The following is a 21401-nucleotide window of genomic DNA, read 5'->3' on the forward strand; positions in this document are numbered from 1 at the left end:
TCCCTGCAGTGTTGCCTCATTGGGAAGTTTAGTGGAACTTGCAGAAAGGTCAGATCACTGAAGAGCATGAAACACTCTTTACAATCATGAGGCGCAAAATGAATTAGTTTTCTTCCACATCCGTCACAGCTCCACTAATTGTCGCCCTTTTGAAGCAAATCTCTTGATAGGAACTGATGGTTTCCTTGATCGGATTCTGTAAAAAAACAAAAACTCATAAATTTAAGAATGCAATCTCACGAGAAATGCCCGCTGTTGGTCCCTGTCAGGAAGCCAAGCAGAGGAGTTGGGTTACCTATACAGTTGTCTTGTGACTGAAAACCCTGAACACAGAGCTGTCCTCCGTCTTGTCAAGATGTAATTTCAGCCTCTACCTTTGATTTTTGGCTTTAAAGAAAGAGAGGGGGGGGGAATTCTTGGGTGTTCCTGCCTGTTATAAACATCAGTGTCTTCCCCAAAGTCTGTTAAGGTGGCGTTCAAAGACTATTTATTTATGTACCAAACAGAATAGGTATTTTCTGCTTGTCTTCTGTTTCAGACTGTATCTTCTATATATCTCCTGTTTCCTGTGCATTGTCCTCCCATTGGAAGAACTACTCGCACATTTTAAACCATATCCTTGACACAAACCTATTATGGTATTTAGATATTTCTTAATATATACAATCTAAATTTCGTATTTTTTTATTTTTTTTATTTTTTATTTTTTTTTAATATATCATAATAAAAAGGGTTTAAAATGTATATATTTGTTTTGCTTGGCTTCTTCTGCCCAGGAAATGCATTCTGATTGCACACTTCCCCCTCTGCAGATAAAAACAGGTAGTACCAGTGTAGTCTGGGTGAAGTACACTGTCGGGGCCTTGATTACAATTGTATGAAACCTAAACATGAGTGTCTGCTTGGTGGATTAAACTAATTGAATGTGAGTTTGTGTTTTGGGGATCTAGGCAGTCTTTTTTTTTATGCACATTTTTGAATATTGGCTTTACTTAGCAGGAGATGTTTCTTGTGGACTAATTTGGCAATCTAACTCCAGAGGACATGGTGCTTGTTTGTAGATGCACTTGTTAAAGGTTAATTTCCTCCATTTGTGATAATGGTCAAGACTGCAGACACTTAGAAATGCCTCACACCAGCACACCCTTCTCGGTTTTCTTTCTGAATACGTGCAAGCCTGTTAAGTCAAGTCGCCCTCTATATCACTCGGCTCTAAGGAAATCTTCACCAAGATCCTCAGAGTCGCACGTATTTTTCCAGGCAGGCACATGAAAGCACTCTTTTCATCATGGGAAACCTACAGCACTATTGTGTGTGCGCGTTTGTCTCTATCTTGGTAAATCACGCCAAGCTTTTCTTAGTCTGTGTCACCTTATTTTTGAACACTGTTTCCTATTTACATTTAAAGGAACAATACAGTGATAACATGGCAAAATGTACCAATTTAATTTAGTCTACTTTGTCTACAATTAAGTCTATTGGTTTCAGAGACTGTTCTTGCTTCAGTGCATATGGGACATTTTAGTACACACATTTTAAAGCCATGTAACAGGCACGGATGTCAAATGCAGTGCTTAAAAACGCACTGTGCAACTCTTGTTAATGTTTGGGTTTTTGTGTTGAACAGTGAGCAAACCCCGAGGCCTCCAGTGGGTCATTGATGTCACCATCGCCTACCCCAAAGCCAGGCCAATGGACATTCAGACATGGATCTTCGGCTACAGACCGCCTACAGTGACACACGTACACTACAGGTAAGGGTTGTCTTGAGGTCTGCTTTGCATGTGTTCTTGGATTCATTTATCTTTGTTGCCATTCCTGTCCCCTTTTTTGCTGTACTGAATTGTGTATCCTGCTACTGACCCAGAAAGGTCAGCTCAAGTTTTTTTTTTTCCTTCTTAAGAAGCCTTTAAATTTTGAAATACTTGGGAATCCTAATTAAAATTAATCTGTAATTAACCCGCATCGTTCTTTGCCACAGTCGGCAGCTGCAAGTTCATTCAGCTGATTATCCCAAACAGTCAGGCCAAACAAAACTGCAGAAATATTTATGTACTATTTTTTTTATTGAATATAATTTGGTTTGAAATCTTGTTACTGGGCACCCTATGCCCGCACTATATCTCACTCCAAAATGGAAATCTTTGTTTATTTTATGACCGGTTTCAACTAGTTTTATTTCTGTTTTTCATGGAAGGGTGGCGTCAGCAGATAAGCTTAATGTCTGAAACATTAGCATGGACAAATATATTTATTTTCAAATAATCGGCCCCGAAAAATCTGAAACAAGACACTATAGCCAATGGCCAATACCAACAACCAGTGAAATGTGATGAGACAACACAGAAATGGTTGTATTCCTGGAAAAAAGTGTGGAGTGTCTTCAATTGCCGGCTATACATGTTATTGCATAAGTGGACCACTGAAATCCAAACAGATTTAATCAGACTGTGTTTTTCCTCAATTTATAATGACTATGTGAAATCCAATTTAAGTGTTTTCAGCATCAGCATGTCAGCTTTAATAAAACATGAATGACAACTTGGCATAATTCTTGAAAACCATTTCTTGGCATTACTGAAAGGTGACCCGTCATGTCTCTGTATTGGAAACATTGCTAATAAGCGGTATTATTGCAACATTTTCTTTCTGCAGTGTGTTAAAAGGTTGTGCTTGCATGCAAATTGTTTGTTCATGTCATTGACAGGCTTAGAGAATACCCTTCCTGTTAATTATATACATATATTTATATGGGTGTTTCCGGTTGGGAAAACTGAATGCTCTTTGTTGTAAAGGTTAAATGACTAATTTCTTGCTTTCATTGTAGTGTCTGCCCATTTAAATGGGGGGCTAAAAATGGAAATGAGTGATTTTATAACCAACCCCAAACACCAGGGTGGCTACTGGTTAAAAAAAAAACTAAAACAAACAAACAAACATGATCTTCCCAGTGCATTTGTTATGGTTGCATACTATAAGGCACTGAATTTGACATTAAATAGGCTATAGAGCAAACATGTAGTGGATTACCTGTCAGGTGAAGGTAGCTTGTAAGGCCCTACATAACGCATTGGAATTTATTTTGGATCGAAACCACATCCGGATTAAATGGCACTTGAGCAAAATGTTTTCACACATTTATTTTCGCATCTCATGTTATACATATTCCTGAAATAAAATATTTATTAAAGCTCTGTTACAGAGTCTCACCGTTTGTGTTACTAGGGCCGTAGAACTTCTTGAAGCGTGCTGAAGTGCTTTGGTGATGTTTATCAGCTCGTGTATAGAGTTTGCAGCCCGGGATCAGGTGTTGGGTTGCCGTGGCTGAAACCGGTCACTGGCAGTCGTGCTTTCCAGGAGAAGAGGAAATGAGGTTCATCCTGCCAATGTGTAATATAGTGGGATGTGGAGTGCAGACTGACTTCAGTATCTATATATATATATATATATATATATATATATATATATATATATATATATCTATATATATATATATATATATCCATTTGAAGAGTTTGGATCATTGTTGAAGTTTCACAACCATTCTCCTCAATTAACAGAACACATTATATGCAGGGCAGAAGTGTGCAGTAGTGGTCAGGGCTCTGGACCCTGGAGCACAGGGTCATGGGCTCAATCCCAGGTGGGGGCACCGCTGTTGAGCAAGGGACCTTACCCAGATTGCTCCAGAAAATGCTTAGCTGTATAAATGGAAACATGTAAAAAAATAATGTGATATCTTGTAACAATTGTACGTCACCCTGGATAAGGGTGTCTGCTGAGAAATTGAGTACTAATAATTTTAATTACTTTAAAAAATAAAATCCACTTTGTGGAATAGGGGTCACCTGGAAAGCTCGTCAGGCTCGCTTCTCTGGCTGATGCTTCCTGGATACGTTGCTTGCTTTGCATTGCATTGAATCTCCCCCGGTCCGAGCTGTCCAATGGCAAATGAATTTGGGAAAAGCTTTTATTTATAATGTAGAAGTAGTTGAATAGAAAGGAACAATATGTGACTCAGGTTGGCATCAGTTTGCTTAAGGAGAGAAAGCTACATTGATGCATATGAGATTGGTCTTGGGAACGTTTCACTCTACTTAATCCCTCACTTCTAATCGTACCGATCTCTCAGGTAGTGGTGTAAGCCCTTTGAAATTGCAGGGGTAAGAAGCCAAGCAGGGAACTAAAACCAAAGCAGATCAATGATTCAAACTGATACTCGGTAGCTTTGCGGTTCTCTTTGAGGAAATTAACTTTCAGATTTGATTCATGTCTTTCAAGTTCAGAATTACATTAGATTCACTAAAGTACATGATTACTGACATCATGAAGACTGTGTATGTAAGTGTATATGTTTAAGTGTAGGCAAACTTTTAATTGGAATAATTTGAAAGACTTTCATGATTCATAGCATTTAACTTGATATGCCATCAGGAAGCCCTCTGTCTCCTCACCTACGGGGGAGAGAGGTTAGTAAATATGTGCTTGGACATCACTTTTTCAGGTTAAACAGAAATTAACTGTAAGCGTTTAACTCAATTGGGGGATAATTCCTCCTCTTCTCAGTTTTCGGTCTTCCCTCCTCAGTGAAAGGTTTGAGTTGTGCATTCGTAAGGCCTTACACTGAAAAGAGTATGTCTGAAATGAACCTGAAATCCTAAGAAAGCTTAAGGAACTGACTACCCAACAAAATTAATTGGATAAGAAAATGTGCTGAATTTCGGAAGGAGGCTCTGACTCAGGAAGACTGTTTTTAAAACCGTTTGTAGGTGTTTTTTGTCATGCAAAATAAGTGATTGCTGTACCCTTTTTTACAGAATTCCCCAAAGAGGTACATTTAGGGTTCTCCTCAATAGGCTGAATGAAAAAAGTAGGTATGCTCTCAGATATTGTAGGCATTCAAGTAAACGAGTAAAGTGCTTTGAGATGCGTTGCAAAAATGCAACACATCTTAAGTCATATTTGGTGAGGCAAAACTACTGTAAAAAAACATAGGTAAAAAAACATAGGTGGCCTATACAATTTTATCACTAATCACTAAGTTTGTGTTGCAGAGGGAAGGAGGTGGCAGTTAGTTTTGAAGAGAGTCCGGCCTTCTGTATGTCTTTCAATGTAGTTGAAGAAGGCAGTCAGTTGAGAAGGCAGTCGGCTATTGCTGATTCTTTAGACTTGTTAAACCTGGGTCTGAGATTAATATTAATACACTGAAATGTTTTCCTTGGATTCTGCTAGAACATTCTTGGTGATGCAGGAATCAGGGTTTAAAGTCTGAAAGGCAGCGTAGGCGTTTGTGTGATGGACTTTGTGTTCGTGAGTTCCATCGCACTCCGTAAATGTCTTTGTAGGTTACACTGTCATGCGAGATTAAACGGGAGGTGGACATTGGTCCTGATTTTAAGTTATCAAGTCTGGAATTAACTGTCCACACTATCACTGTGACCAGTCCAATCAACCCAAGATCAAACGGTAAGTGCTCAGTGCATTTTCTGTCACTCCCTACCTTTGCCAGTGTAGATGTCACCCAGTTCTTGCAGTATTTGGTTAATCATTGCTATATATTTCCTGGAACAGAGATTGTCCCCCACAGGCAGATTAGAGTCTGGTGGGTATGTTTTGCCATTTTGGCACTGGACTTTGCTCACCTACGTCACTGGCCACTCGGGTCAAGGCTTATTAAGGGTTATAAAGGAACTTTTTATTTTCTTTCCAAGGACTGATGAGCAAAAGTGCTTTTTGTTGCATTGTCCTAAAATGTTTCTACTTTCTACGGGTTCAGGGTGAGAGGTCTCCATGGGTTGCAACATGGACTCTACTCTACTTGAAATACAAATGTATAGTTTTAGGCATGTCTGTGTGTACAAACACACACTCTCTCCTAAGAATCCAATCAACATTCCTCAGACACATTCTTGTGTTTCCTTGCAATATATTGATCAAATGTACTCGATACTATGGGAATGATCCAGGCACTTACACATCTACATTCTTCTCTCACCTGTGATGATGCCATTTCTTCTGTGAATAGGCAGTCCACCTCAGTCTTTTATCTTTAAAGGGGATCTTAAGGATAATGAGCAAATTAAGCCATTCACTTAAAATCCTTTTTAATAAGCTCTCTTATTTCCTTATTGGATAGTTCTAAGGAAGATTAGCTATGTGGGTATTGATTTGAATTTGAATGGCAGGAAGCTGGGGGTTTCCATGTTTGTACTTCGTAGCAGCTGTAAACAGACTAAGGTATCCATTTCATATAATTGTATCTAAAATATGGTTCAAGTCCAGCTTGTTTTTTGAAATTCTCCTCCTAAGAACTCTGACTCACTGCATGCTTAGCTATCTACAACGGGTGCAATGCTTGTGCAATTGGGGTCAAAGACATGCTGGAAATAAAAACCTTCCCTAAGATACCATTTACTTTTACAGCCTCACAGTGTTCCCATTAATAATCCAATGGAAAAACTGAACTTCTACACATCATTTAACCCTGTGAAACCTTTTTATCCAATGATTAAGGCTACGATTTGGTCACAGAGATAATTGGGTTTACCTTCCTGCCTTTTACGTTTGTAGCTGACGTCGTTTCTTAAGACTCGCAAGATGTAGTAAAGTTCAGTTTGCCCCGTAGCTAGTATGAGCAAAAAAGACATTGAAGCATTAGTGCTACGGAGATTAGCTATGTTGTAGAAATGTTGAACATGTGTTGCACAATGACAGAGTAATTGAACAATTATAATTAGGGAATAACATTTGTAGTTTGTGGAGTTACCTTGATACAATGTGATCTGGAGGATGTTTGGTGCAGCCATGTCTATAAATACAATCACAATTATTCGCTTTCACAGCAGTCTAAGAAACAAACATTTTTAAACCTTTTAATCTCCGTGACAAAATCGTAGCCTACCTATGATGAATTAAGTGAATTCCCTAACCCTAACTCTAACCCCCCCCCCCCCATTTTTCTAGTTTGTATTTAAGAATCAAGTTGGCACCTAACTGAATACACACGCAAAAACCATCACACTAGTTTGTTAATGATGTCCACCCTCAGTCTTTTTAATGTTCTCACCCCCCCACCCCAAAAAATTGAAGCAGCTTTAAAACCCTGTATGTTGGGCTCTTTCTGTGTAGGTTTTACTATGATGTAAACAACTGCCTGTGTAATCATGATGGCGTGTCGTTGTCCCGCTTGCAGACAACGGCTGTGCCGATGTTTGTTTTACGCATGCTGACTAGTGCAGGCAACACATTTAATATCATTTTAAATAAGTCAAAAGAACAAACTAGTCCCATGTGGTGGTAGTGTGCTCAGGATACTGCAGCTGCCAGCAGGTTATTTGCAAGTCCGTCTTTGCATGCTGTTGACCGGAAGCATCTCTGCTACTGGAGAATTCTTGTCCAATAAAAGTAATGTGTTTTGGCATTCATGGTTTCCACAGGGCTCGAACTAATAAACAGAAGCACACTTCACTGTGACCATGCTTATCTTCCTAAGACCTCCTAAAGGGTGTCTGGGTGTGTGTGTCCATCCACACAAGTTTCCTTAATTAAACTGTATGTGTGTTAATACTCACCATTAGTCTTGCATGTTTTCTTGTTAAACTGTATAATGTTCATTTTTTCAGTAAGCAGTCTGCTAGTTAGATTACAGAATGCACACTTGGATGACCCTGCACTTTTTGTTGTAATAGTATGGAGATAAGTAGTCTTAGATTTCTATGGCAGGGCTACGTCATTCTGTAAACCTGCTCTAACAGTACTGCTTTTTGCCATTGGTTTCATGGAGATGTTCAAGTGTTGTGTGGATTACGATGACGACATCAACCAAGTGTGAAGGGGCTGTTTATTTGGTTACCATGGAGATGGGGCGGCGGGGGTGGGGCTAGCAGCTTTGAACTTGGAAAACCATATCGGGCGTTTGTCTGGCTTTGTGCGCTTCAGCACTTCATATGGGCCCAGATGAGGCTGGGGGAAGAAAGCCAGAGTCCTGTGTTTTTCCAAGGCCTCAATTTCTGATCTCGCCGAGTTTGATGAGCATTCCAGAACTCGCACCATGTATTGCCTTTGCTGTTGTTGATTCTGGACCAATAACAGATTGATATTTCAGTAGAGAATAGGTTATACTTAATCATATAAAGCATCAACCAATTAGTTGCTCTGCAATTAAATCAATGTTTTGATTAAAAACAGACCAGTGGTTTTGCATGAATATTTAAATTGTCATTTTTTAGAACACATTCTGAATTTCTGCTGTATTTTGCCATCAAGCTCTTTGGAGGACATGAAAATGGTTTTTGAAATCTATTGATTGTATACATTTGACTTGTATTGTGTTTTCTGTTCTCTATCACTCACTCCATAAATTGTGGGGTTAGAATGGAAACTCGCTGCTGCCTGAGTGGCCTTGGTCCAAACCTTGATTGCTCCAGAAAGGAGTTTGTTTTCTGAAAACAACTGTTAATACATTTCAGTGTCTGAGACTTTCATGGAAGTCCCCTGTTTATATTTCTATTGGTTGATTTTATATAAAAGCTATATACTGCTGAAAGGAGTGATTTCTAGAATAATTGACCAAGTGCTTTATAACTTGTCTAATTTATTTTCCCATGGATAGATGTATATAGAGTGGTGACATTATTGCAGAAGGGCCAGGTGTCCATGCAGTCTCTTCTCTATACTAAAGTGACAGCTTTTGTTCAAAACACCAAGTTCCAGCAGCAATGAAATCTGACGGTTTGTCGTGATCTCAAATGGGTAATTCTGCAAGGATTTCATTGCTCTGAGCAGCAGCGGGAGGCAATCAAAATGTTTTGCATCCTCTGTCGGAAGTACACAAACAAAGTCTGGAATTTGAAAACGCGACGTCTGAAAACTAAATCCTGAAAAAGCTTATGGGTGATTGTGTGCATCTGTGTACAGTATAGCCTATATATCCTGCAGTGGAGAATGGTAATAATCCAACACTGTAGAGATGTTCGGTATTCTTCCTTCTGTGCTTTTGTGAGTGTGTTCATTGATCAGTCATCTGTTCATTTTTACTTTAAAGGGGGATATATGAAGCTACAGACTGCCAAATATTCAATTATGGCCCAATGCATGAGTCTTGTATGAGGGGGGGGGGGGGGGGGGTGTCTGGCATTTATTTTAAGCCATTTTGGCAAGTTTTGCAAAATAATTGGAGATGCTTGTTAACTGTCAGAAGTTGTCAGTGTAGAAGCCTGCAGGGTATTTATATGAGGTTGGCGTTTACTGGCTTTGTCCTGGGGTGCCAGGTATGCAAGACAGCATTTACAGTTCTGATTTGAATTAATCAATTCACCCAATCAATCTGTTTTTGTTGTAGCACCCTTTGCAAGGTTGCCTCGGAGTACTTCACAGAATGAAATAACAATACAACATAGTCATTTAAAACAAAATGTACAAAATAAAACTAATCTTTTCAGTTCTGAATTAAAATCTAAATTAAATCAAGTTTTATTTCATATGCAGGTTTTAAGTTGGTGTTATATTTACCCAATGGATAACACAATGAAGAAAATGCAATACTCCATATGTACCCAGCAGAACAACATTTAATAAAATTTGAAAAAATTATGGAAGCAGATTTCAAAATAGTGAGGATGAATCAGACCAGCCTGTGAGCTAAAAATAAAATGATTGAAAGAACAGGAAAAAATAAAATGGTAGTTGCTGGACATGGACCAGAGTACTTTCTGGAGATGAAGAGGACCAGGAGGAGCACGCACAGCTCTGGGAATAATGTCCTGGAGTCAGTCCGAGGGGCGGGAACTGAGTTTGGCCAAAACTGCAGGCTTCAGCTGGAAGGTCCTGTTGCTGAGAGGCAGCCTTGGCATGTAGCTAGAAAGGGCTTTTGTCCAAAAACCTGGAGCTGATAGCTGGGTGATTATGAGGTGACAGCTGAGATGCCCCATAAAGCCACTGAATCAGTCTTGCTGCCTGGACAGTACTCCCTTTCATTGATTGAGTCTGGTGCCACTGTGATCATTACTGCACATTCGAAAATGGATGATGCTTCCCTACAAGACATTGATAATGTGGCATCCATTTCTTTATCTCCCCCCAAGCTTAGTTATCAGATCTTATAGTAAATAAGCGTTTAAGAAAAACACTTGAGTGTTGTAATCTGTTGAGTGAAATGTAACTGCCTTTCTTACCAGAGCTGGCTGAAGTGTCTTGTTTGCCTCGAACTCGACCACAGCCCTGTTGACCTCATGTCTCGTTTCTTTCATGTTAATGCACAGCAGCTACCATTTTTCAATAGTCTTATTGGTTCCTGCATTTATTTTCCCTCTTTCTAGATGTCTCTTAATCATTTTACAAATTACAGACATAAAACAAATCTGCTTGGTTTGGCAACTTCCATCTCACTCACCTTGTTATTTGTGGTAAGAGCCCTTTGCCTGGTAAATATGAAGCTATTACTGGCAATTGTCCTTCATCTTTACAGAAACTGTGATTAGCTCAACCCTCCAATTTGATGTTTTGGCATGCAGTGATCTCTGTTGGGATGCCCTGCAGTTTTCTGCAATTAGTTGAATTACAGCTAAAAGCACTTTTAACCTTGACATGATTTTTTTTTTTAGGTTTTACTCTCACTCTCAAACCCAGCACTGTAGCATGACTTATGCTTGCTGTGGCCAGTGTCTTGTATGCTACTGGTTCTCGTAAGTATACAGTGTGATGAGGATGGCTTTAGATGAAGATGTTTAGAGTTCATAAACACCTTTTGATTTTTTTGAAAGTCTTAAACGATCATGAGAGAGCCTAAAGCTTCTGCAGAATTTTAACTAGTGTTCTTCCGATCTCTTCTGAATAATGTTAGAAGTCTCCAACCTGCCCACTGTGCACAGAAGTTTCCTAACAAAAGTGTTCAGCTTCATGTGTTCAGTTTGTTCAGAGCTGATTTTGGTGGTGTCACCATGCACGTCATATTCTAGGAGACAGCTGGACAGGCTTCAGAAATGCATTTTAATAAGAGACTTTAGGTTTTTATTATTGCCAGATGGAATCCTGTTCCATTCTATCTAATTGTGCCTTGTTTGATGAAGTTTTAAGTGTGTGTGTTTTTTCTGTATCCTGAGGCAGATTGTTCTTATTTCTGAAATACTGAAAACAAAAAGTGCACATCATCATCAAGTCATCAGTGCACATTTGCTTTGAAATTGATTTGGCACAGTAATATGTCTACCCTATAGGTGCCCTGTTTGTCAGAAATGTTTTCCAAATGTTTTTTTGTTTTGTGTAAACTTTAATGCAGACCACATACTATAAGAGGAAAACTATCACACAAGTGTTTTTATTTTTTTATGGTAATGAATGCATTCTTCCCATCATATCAGTTGTCTGTTTATGTGATATGGTTTGGTTTGTACTAGAGCATTTTAAAAACTTGCTTCCTTGGCCCTGCTGTTTACTTTCTTGCTCCTCTGCACTCCTGCCCCCTCCCTCCCCTCTTCAAAGGGAAATTCCATTTCAGCACAACAAACCCAGCTAGAAAAACACATAAATTGCACGTTGATTTTCCTTTAAAGGTAGACGATAAAGACCGCAATGCATAAAAAGAAAGATAGAGGCTGGTCAACCCTTGTGCATTTAATCTAGCTGAGGTACCGAATGGAGATTGCTGCTAATTAGCTGCTTCAGTATAATAATTCTACAAATCTAGTGAAGCTTTGTGTCGCAAGGTGAAAATGTCTGAAAACCAGATCCCCAGGATTTTTTGAACAAAATATTAAAGGGCTCTTCTGATATAGAAGACAGTTAGAGCCTTTCCTTTTAGGGAACTAGAGAAACTAGGAAAAAGAAACATGCCAACTTCATCTAATTGAATGAAATGAACTTCCCAACTTTGAAAGCTGAAATTGTCACGTTATTAATCACCTCTGAATTTAGGACGGGGGACGAGAGTCGGGGACATCCCCATCTGCCAAATCAAGCCACTGCGGCAGAGATTCACTGAACACAATCTACAAGACAACACTTGATGTAAAGGATCGTCTCTTCTAAAGACAAAAGAGATGTGACAGTCTTTCATTTCATTCATACTCTCTTCAGGGTCTCTTCAAAGGGCAATGTGTGAGGAAGACATTTTACTCTCAAAGCCCCCCCTCCCAACAAACAGATGTCATTTGGGATGTGCCTGGTTTCAGTAAGGCAGATCTGCTTACTCAAGGACTCGCACACGGAGTCTGGGAATCCAGAGGAACACTCCAGATTGTTGGCAAAGCATTGCGTGTCCTGACTCTGCAAGTCAAACAGACAAAGTTAAACGCGTATCAGGGGGAGAAAATAATGTTTGTTGAGTAATACAAATTTGTCACAATTCTGAAAAGAGGATTTCAAATAAAACCCCAAAGCTGCTGCTGCTGTTATATTTGTGGGCAAGTCTTGAACTGTCAATCTACTTTGGAATTATTTATTTTAGTGAAAACAGGCCCCCCTCACCACAGAAACGAGTGGGTACTTATCTTTGTTTACTAAATATACATTTTAAACTATGAATTCCACTGGATAATATTTCAATCTTAAACTTTACCTGTTTGAAGGCGATGTCTATTTTGCACATGTATTGTGTTGTCATGGTCTTGTTTACAGCCAAATGGAGACCCCTTCTGGCAAAGGCAGGCACAGCACTTGAGGCTAAGAGCTGAAGCTGGCAGTTTGTCTCCTGTTTATATTGTGAAGTCATTCTTTAAGCACATGCCATGCCACTTTCAATCTGTCTGGCAGTGGATTAGATCTCTTTGTAGTGCCCTTTTAAATTGGAATTTAATGTTAAAATGTATACACACAATGTATTTTTATATAGAGTTTACCAAAAGTGGTTTTGCCTCTCAGGCAAGCTTTGTGAAAATGTAGCTTCATTGCAACTAAATAAGTAATTTGCAGTTTGCTGTTCAGTGCAGACCAACAAAGCTGATGTCTGTTGATTGAGGAGTGAGGGATGGCAGTCGTGTTTGGAAAGACAATGAGACAGTAGGATTTTGATATTTCAGCAGAGGTTTGTGTTGCAGCCTGTAAGGTGACTCGTGTGAAATGGTGGAAGGGCAAGCAGGGGGTGTTGGGAGCTGGAACACAATCTGCTTTTTTTGTTTAATACAGGTTGGTGACTTAAAGGTAGACTGTTTCTGATCTTGTGTTTCAGTGGACTGGATTTCCATCTGGATGCTGCTTTTCTTATCTGGGACATGAAGCTTTTGAAATTATGACAGTAATTGTCTGCCCCTTTTCTGCTGCTGCAGGGATAGGCAGGACTGGCTTTCATAGTCCAATACAAATCCTGTGCCTTTTGAAAGGCTCTTCCACGAAGGAATCTCAGTCCAAAAGTACAGTGTTGTTAATGAGGATTGTTCTTAACCGCATTGTTCTTTCCACCACACAGGATCTATCCGATTAAGGAAGTCCCTGTGGAGACGGAGCCTCTTACTGACTGGCTCTACCAGCGCTTCGTTGAGAAGGAGGAGCTCCTGGCCCATTTTTATGAAACAGGTCTGGACCTTCTCTTATTTCCCCGATTTTAATATTCCCGTTGTCACTTTTGTCTCAGACCGTCTTCTGTCCTGGCCTGTATCTAGGTGACATCTGCTGTAGCGGGCAGCTGCGCGCCGGCCGTCAGCTCCTCTCTGTCAAACCCAGCCTCTCTGCGGAGTGCAAGTGCGTTTTGGCAGAGCAACTGAAAAACAAGTCTTAACTTTTTGAAACCCAAAAAAAACACAAGTGAAAAACACTTCCACTTCCTTTTGTAAACCAAATGATTAGGCTAAACAGTTTGCCTCTTCTTAGATGACAGAAACCTACCTGCAATCGGATTCCATCAAGCTAATCTATTACACTGTGACAAATATCCAGTCTAAGACTTGCATATTATTTTGAAATGTGTATATACGTTTAAACTTTATAAATGGTAATTTAGCATATTTATGTGCTTCCGAATGTTAATCCTCTAATACATTTATAATTAATGTGCACTTCAGTTTACATTGTTTAATTGCACTTTAATGAACAAGTAACAAAGCACTATTATATTACAATTAAGTATTTTTTAGGGAGGTTTCTGATATCCCTATGGTGTTATTTCTGAGAACACATTGTTTCATGTCCTTCTATTCACTGATGAAATATGGGCTGTGGTGCTTTGTTCCTTGACCACTTGCTTTAGATCAGGTGAAAATCTGGATTTCAGTTTCTTTTACTTGGTTGTATCATTCAGCCCGTCACAGCACCTGGATCTGCATCCTCTCCCCTGCTCTGCTGCTTTACTCTTGTGCATTAAACCACATCTCAAATGAGTTAAACTGCTGTGCAGGGAACCCCATGCTTTTGTGAACACACCTGTCTGTGGAAGGGGTGGCTCAAACCCAGCCAGCGACTCCAAACGAAAGCTCTTGCCCACAGATGACGTCTTGCTGTGGAGGGATAGCCGTCGGACTAAAGCAGGACATGTATCAATCAGGCCCACCTCTGGGAGCCCAATCTTATTTGTTATTCACCCTCTGTAAATCTGTAGCTTGTATTTTAACCTCCTTCAATCCTATATTTGAATTCACCAATCTGATGGATAGAAAATTGTGTGTATAGGGGGGCTTAACAAAAACAGATCCAAGCCTTCATTTCTTAAATTAAAGTTGCGCTTTACACTTTCAATTTCAAATTCAACTCCTCTTCATGTACAAGATATTAAATCCATCTATAGGTCTGTAGGAATTGGAATATAATGGCTGTCCTCATTATTTTTAATTGACAGTCCTTCAGTGTAAGGTTCAACCTTCCCTTGCTCGTTCAGATGGCGAGTGTGCACCCCCTGAAATGTGCTGTTTGAACAATTGGCACCGATGCCGATCACTGGAGAATCCACTCTCGGAGAAACTAATGTATTTGTCTGGGGGTGCTTGTTTGTTTCCTTGTTTTGGTGCTCACTCAGATCACAATCGCAAGGTGCTTTGTAGCATGCTTGGTTGAGGGAATGAATATGAACAAATTTGAACCTTTAAAACCAATACAAACTGCTTAGACTTCACAGGATCTGCAGTGCATGGCAAGTGCAGTCTGTGGTCTGATATTTGCATGGATGCCAATTAGGAAGAAAGCAGAGTGAGAGTCCAGAAAGGATTTGTAATTGTTTTTGTGACTTGGCAACTGTAACTAAGGTTTCAGCCAGTGGCCAGAGGGGTTTGTACATTTAATTGGCAACATGTGCACAGGCTTCTAAGTTGAATCTAAATGACTCAAACTAAAAGTGGCATAATATCAGGCCCTCACAACCAAGCTTCTATATGCATATTTTAAGGCGAAATTATCAGTGATCTAAAGAGTTAAATGTTCTTATTTTATGTTGCTACAGGTTGTTTGCATATCCTCAACTTTAAATGTTCACCTAAGAGGCTTCATCTTCTCCCTTAGTCATGACGTCTCCTTTCTTTCTCTGTAGGAGCTTTCCCACCACCGAAAGGCCAAAAAGAAGCTGTTTCAAAGGAGATGACCATCGACCCTGTGTGGCTCCTCCTTGTACAGTCATTCGCCTTTGTCTCTGGCTACATGTGGTACAACATACTTCAGTATTTTTATTGCTGTTTCTTTTAATCAGATTTGATAAGGAAGGGGAGAAATGGACCTCAGTCAGTTGGAGCTGTGGCGCAAACATCATACTGCTGGTGTCGAATGTAAATTTGCAAAGGTGATGCGTAACAAACAAAAACAAAATGACTACAACAACAAAAGACATCATCAAAGGAAAATGGAACACAAATAATTCCCTCCCCCCTACCCACACCACATCATTCAAAATTTGAAAAGGCTCAGGATTTCGAATGAAAAGGATCCAGATTTAAAGTAATTCCTCATTTAGATGCAGTAGTAACCTCAAAGATGGAGAAGGGTGGGAGAGCGTTCTCCACGGTCTCGCAGGGGGGTACTGTGAAACTAGTCTGAGCAGGCTTGCTGGAGACTTTTCCTCTCCTGGTTATACACGGCTCTTTGGGATACTCTGCGACAGGCACTGATGCGGGGAGAGGAGCTCTAAGCCCGAGCCTGAGGAGCCGTAGCAGGGCGTCCTTCTGGTTCGCAATTCTGCCCTTCAGTGGAGGCTGTGCTCACCTTTGCATCTCCTATTGCACTAAGGATGCATACTTCTCCGAGCCCTGGAAATATCCTCGAGTGTCCTAGTTATGCATTATGCATTTTCACAACCACCAACCATTACTGTTATTGTGTTTTTTTTTTTTTTTATATAATCATTGTTTGACAAAATTCTTAATCAGTTGGAAAACCTTGTTATGCTCGTTTTCACGTGTCCACCATCTGAAGATGCACTCGTTCTGCCGAAGATGTCTGGGTGGGGTGGGGTGGGGGGTTAGTGTGTATAAGAGTAGGAAGATATATGGTTGGGCTGGGCCTACTGACAATTTTCATGAAAGGGTTGAAGCTTTTTTCTTTTCTCCATCCCGTAAACCACTGCAAGATTTCCTGTTCCATTTCAAGCCCCAAGTCTCTCGCATTTGCCCACAACCAGCTGAAATGCAGTTGTGAAGGTAGAAGAGGAAGAACAAAACAATGTTCAAGATCCCATCCTGCTGATGCCATACGAGTGCTGAAATGTCTATATCGCCTAGTTCGAATATTTAAGCCATATGCGAAGTGTTGGGGGATGGGGGAAAAAAATGATTTTTAATGATTGAACTACCAAAATGTGTTGATCCTTATTCAATAGGTAAACAATTCAAATGCACCAGGACTGATATATAGGTGTTATTACTGTATGTGGACAGCATAACCTGCCTATTTGTGTGCGTGTTTTTGTTTTGTTTTTTAAAACCATGTTTTCACAGTTGCCCCCATGTCAAGGTAAAGTAACAAAAAATGCACAATTTGGTGTAGGAGACTTTATTTATTATTATTTGAAATCTTGTCTTTGAGGCATCATGGTATGTTTAGTCTTGTACATAAAATGATGAGTAAGATGATTATTACAACCTTGTCTTTTTTCTTTATCTGTAAGGTTTAATTTTTTTTTTTTTTTATGTGAAATGAATAAGTAATTAACCTGTCAGAACCCAGTATTATGCTGTTGGAATTTCCTGAAATAGCTCAACTGTTTTATCATATAGGGAACTGCCGCACTGTCCCTGGGTGGTACAGGAGTTGGCATTGCATACCGCCACTGGTGTGTAGAGTCTGCAGTTCTCCACTGGGACTGGTCCTCATATGAGGAAGTGCCCTTGTAATCTGGGACTCTTGGTTCTGGTGATGCACTGAAGTCATGTGTGTGGATGAAGGAAGTCCCCCACTTTGGCTCTTTATGGTACTACCTGTCCACCATCGTACACAGAAAGGAAAGTTATCTCATTCTGTAGGATCTACGTTTTTACGAGGACAATAGCAATTAAGAATTAGTGAATCAAAGTAATTTAGCCAGTGGTTTTCACCTTCATACATTATATATATTTATCCTGCCCTCCTGTAGCTATCTATAGGAAACAAGGAAAGCAAGCCAATGACACAGGTTTACATAGGATCAATGAAAACCAGTCGAATCAATTTAATCTAACCCTTCACTTTCCCCTTTGTCAGTTTTGTTTTTGGATTTTTTTTTTTTTACCGTTGACAAATCAACATTATCATTACAAATGTTTTCTATATTAAAACAAAAAACTAAACATCCTGTGTCACTTGTGAACATTTTCATGATCTGGAGCTCAGTTGCAAATGTTTCATTCAAAACAATCAGTTTATTATCCAATCCAGTATGAGAGCATTCTCGCTGTTCTGGAACGGCATTTACTTACACCTTTCTTTCACTGGCATTTTAACATCAGATTATGAAAATGTGTTACAAATGACACATGATCTAACATACAAACAAGGAAACAATACATAAGTAAAAATGTTTTTTTCACTTTTATATCGTATACCTTTTGTTTTTCCAATAATGTCTACATGATGCCAGGCATAAATCTGTCCTAAACTGACTTTTTAAACCACTGAAAAGCAGTGTCAGGAATGTCATAGACTCACTGAAGGTGTGAAACTGACCTCCTTGCCTTTTGCCTGCCCACCTAGAAACGAGTGGACAAAACGTGTGGTGCTTATCTGCATTGAATTAAGTCTGGCAAATGGAAAGGTTTACCTATGAATAGTTGTTGCTGTTGTGTGCGTTCTCAGCAGAATCTGTTGCTTCATTGGATGTGCCATTGTTGAAGTATGTTTTGAAGGCCCCAGGAATCTCCTGTTTTACTAGATTTAGTTTCAACCATTACTGGCGATCTGGTCTTGATTTTCCCTCGTTACATTACAGGCAAGAGAGTTGGCATGAGCAGATGCTGTGTCTTCATCTTCCCCATCCTTTCTAGACATCAAACCCTCCCACTGCACAATGTCTCATGGCATACCACAGTGAGACTTCATTTTGCTTTATCTAGCATTCAGCTCTGCACAGTGAAATAAAAGTCAGGTCTTTGTCAGACTCCCCAGTAGACTGAAATAACGCCGAGCCAGGTCTTCCTTCTAAAACTTCTTGGTTATGATGCATTGCTTCCTAGATCACAAAATTCTTCAAGAAAAAACAGGGACTCTTTATTATAGTGACAACAATGCAGAAAGATTCCTTCTTACTTGTTAATGTGTTATTGTGAGGAACTGTCATTAATCTATTGGGTTTTTTACATGTGCATCTGTTTGTGTGTGTGTGTGTGTATGTGTATATAATGTTTTTGTTTTTTATAAATACGCATTTATGGGGACATGTTAATCTAGTTGACTTTTAAGGATAACATGTATGAATTTCTCAAATACAAAACTACTTTTATATGAATGCTTGACTGCTCTGACACGCACTAAACTAAGTTCTAAGGCCGAGAGCCATGAATGCTACTTAGTCAGTCCCAATGGAGATGACTCGGTACCCACGGCCAAGTTAATTAGTGGCTGAAAAATGGGTGTGGATATGTAGGTTTTGCACTTGTAGATGCTACTAATAGAACATGTTTTGCTTACAGAGAAACAAGAGTGATGATGCAGTAGTTTCAAAATAAGACCAAATGGTTTTAAAGATGGGCAATTACATGGTAATAACTGATCCATTAGTGATGGCTTATTCTTGTTATGGACTCTTGGTTGTTGTCTGAATGGCAGTTGCTTTCAACCCCTGACTTAGTCTGCACTGTGAAACTGAGCAGAGCTTTCCTTGCTGCAGGTTGGGGTTACAAAAAAAATGGCTAGTCTGCTCAGATGAACAGCCAGCCAATTAAATTATATCTCGGAGGCCTTGCTCATTACAGTAATCTTAAGAATACTGGGAATAAAAATGGAGGCCTTGTGTTGTTTTTTCAGTACACCTGCAAGAAATGAGCGGATCAGGTCTTAACAGTTCAGTCAGAACATTCGGTTTCACGTGAAAGCAAAGGCTCTTCCTCTTGAAGAGATGTTCATGTCTGTCCACATTCTCTAGTCCTAGTTTAAACCCAACTTTGTGTGTGGCTCTTGCCTAGTTTCCTTTTAACATACTGTTTTCATGTCATGTAATTTAAAGGTTGTATCCCTTTTTTTAATTTTAATATTTGGACTATCATTGGAGTGCACCATACTCTGTGGAAATGTTGATACGGACTAATTTGTTTTAAACAATCAATTCACCTGATCGTGGTGGCTTATTGTGGGTACCTGTTCTATACACAGGGACCTTGAACGGATGAAGCTCAACCCGTCAAAGCTTCAGAATTTTGAGATCTAGTCTGCCTACCTGATCAATCATTTACCATGGTGCACCCATGCCTTAAGATAAGGAAATCTAACATGCAGACTTTATAACCACATGATGCCATGTTGTCTGTGGTTTGCAGTAGCTCTCAGGTCTGATTATTCTTTGGGATCTCTTCTCTTCAGATCTCCCACTCCTGTATGCCCCCCCATATTGTTCTACTCTCTACAATTATCCAGACTGGCCAAAACATTGGGCGATGATAATCAAATTGCAGCATCCTCCGTTTTCTTGCTAACAAAGTGCGTCCTGATCACTGCATCCTTCTGTTGCAGGACATTGTGACGTGTGGTCCTGATCATTCTCACTTCTGGGCGGCTCTCCAGTATATAAACGACTGGTTGATCATAGGAACTCGACAATATGGCACCTCGCCCCCCCCGTAGGCAGGATTGTAATAAACGCGAGAACCATCTGATATTTGTGGTGTTGCGTGAAGTCCTTGTTGAGGACTTTCCATCACCTGACTTGTCTCTCATTGTAAATGTTTTACTGACCAATGTGAGCATCCATCAGGATAGACAACCAGGTCTTTCTGGAATGGATGTGTTGGCAGAAATCGGTTCTGTGGCTCCGGCTGTAATCTGGCTCATGACCAAGAGCCATTGGAACCAGGGTGATGAACAGCAAATGTGAAAACTTAGCTAATGTTCACTACTGCACAGGACATTCCTGCTGACTTCAATAGGGCATCATGTCATTTTTCTGGGGGCAGTCTGTATGTTTTTGTATCGTAGCTGAAAAAACAACTGCTTTTGTTTTCTGTTCTTCTGGAAGGCAGTGACATATGAGGGGAAAACAGTGTGTAAACTTCATGTAAAGAAGTCTCGATGTTTGTCCAGAGAACTCAAATGTAACGGTTTCATAAAATGCTAATCGTAATTTTCTTATTCATTAATAAAACCAACACAGGTTGTTCTTATTTTATTTAAAGTATTTATTTGTAATTTGAGTTGATTTTTATTGCTTTTTAAGTATTACCGCCATTGTAATTTTGTGAATTAAATCCAAATAACAAGGCTGTGTCTGCATTGTTCCTTTGTTTCATTCTTCTGTCCTTTTTATTTATTTTCGTCACGGTTTGATTTTGCTTTTACTATCTTCCATAATAAGTCTGTTGCACACATGTCAAAAATGCTGCTTTTGATCAGGTTCCTGCAGCACTGTAGCTGCAGGTTGCTAGTCTGTCCACTTAAAACATCATGCAGGAGTTTTAGTTCATTGATTCAGTCGGTTGGTTTTAGTTTGGTTTGTTTAAATTTAAAACTCATGAGCATTCCCTTTTCATCAAAGAATTAGAGAATAATGGATACATGAAGAGAGATCCCAGAGAGATGACAAAAGTTGAAAAAATGCTCAGATTACTCGACAGATCTAGATTTCAATGTACCAAAATTATTTCAGTTGGTGAGCAGTTGCAAGGGATTCTTAGTTAATATCTAGATCACACACACACACGCACACAGATGGACAAAGCTCAAGGTATGCCTCGTACAGCAATGCAGCTAGGACAGACTGCAGATATTTTAAATTATTCATCCTTTGGAAGCAAGCAAACACATTGGCTATTGTACTTACAATTCAACTATTGCTCCTCAAAATATAACCTTTCTTGGCACAGTTGAGTATACTC

General features: G+C 39.6%; 1 protein-coding gene across 1 annotated transcript in view; it reads left to right on the plus strand.

Annotated features, from left to right (window-relative positions):
- Positions 1-20788, plus strand: part of lpgat1 (lysophosphatidylglycerol acyltransferase 1) — a 47262-nt gene extending 26474 nt beyond the window's left edge. Inside the window, exons 7-9 of the mRNA XM_066706566.1 lie at positions 1628-1754; positions 13400-13506; positions 15446-20788. Coding sequence (XP_066562663.1) covers positions 1628-1754; positions 13400-13506; positions 15446-15597 — 386 coding nt within the window. The 3' untranslated portion in view covers positions 15598-20788. The remainder of the gene's footprint in view (positions 1-1627; positions 1755-13399; positions 13507-15445) is intronic.
- Positions 20789-21401: the final 613 nt, after the last annotated feature.

The sequence above is a fragment of the Amia ocellicauda genome, chromosome 1, assembly GCF_036373705.1.
Source record: "Amia ocellicauda isolate fAmiCal2 chromosome 1, fAmiCal2.hap1, whole genome shotgun sequence".
Classification (NCBI taxonomy): domain Eukaryota; kingdom Metazoa; phylum Chordata; class Actinopteri; order Amiiformes; family Amiidae; genus Amia; species Amia ocellicauda.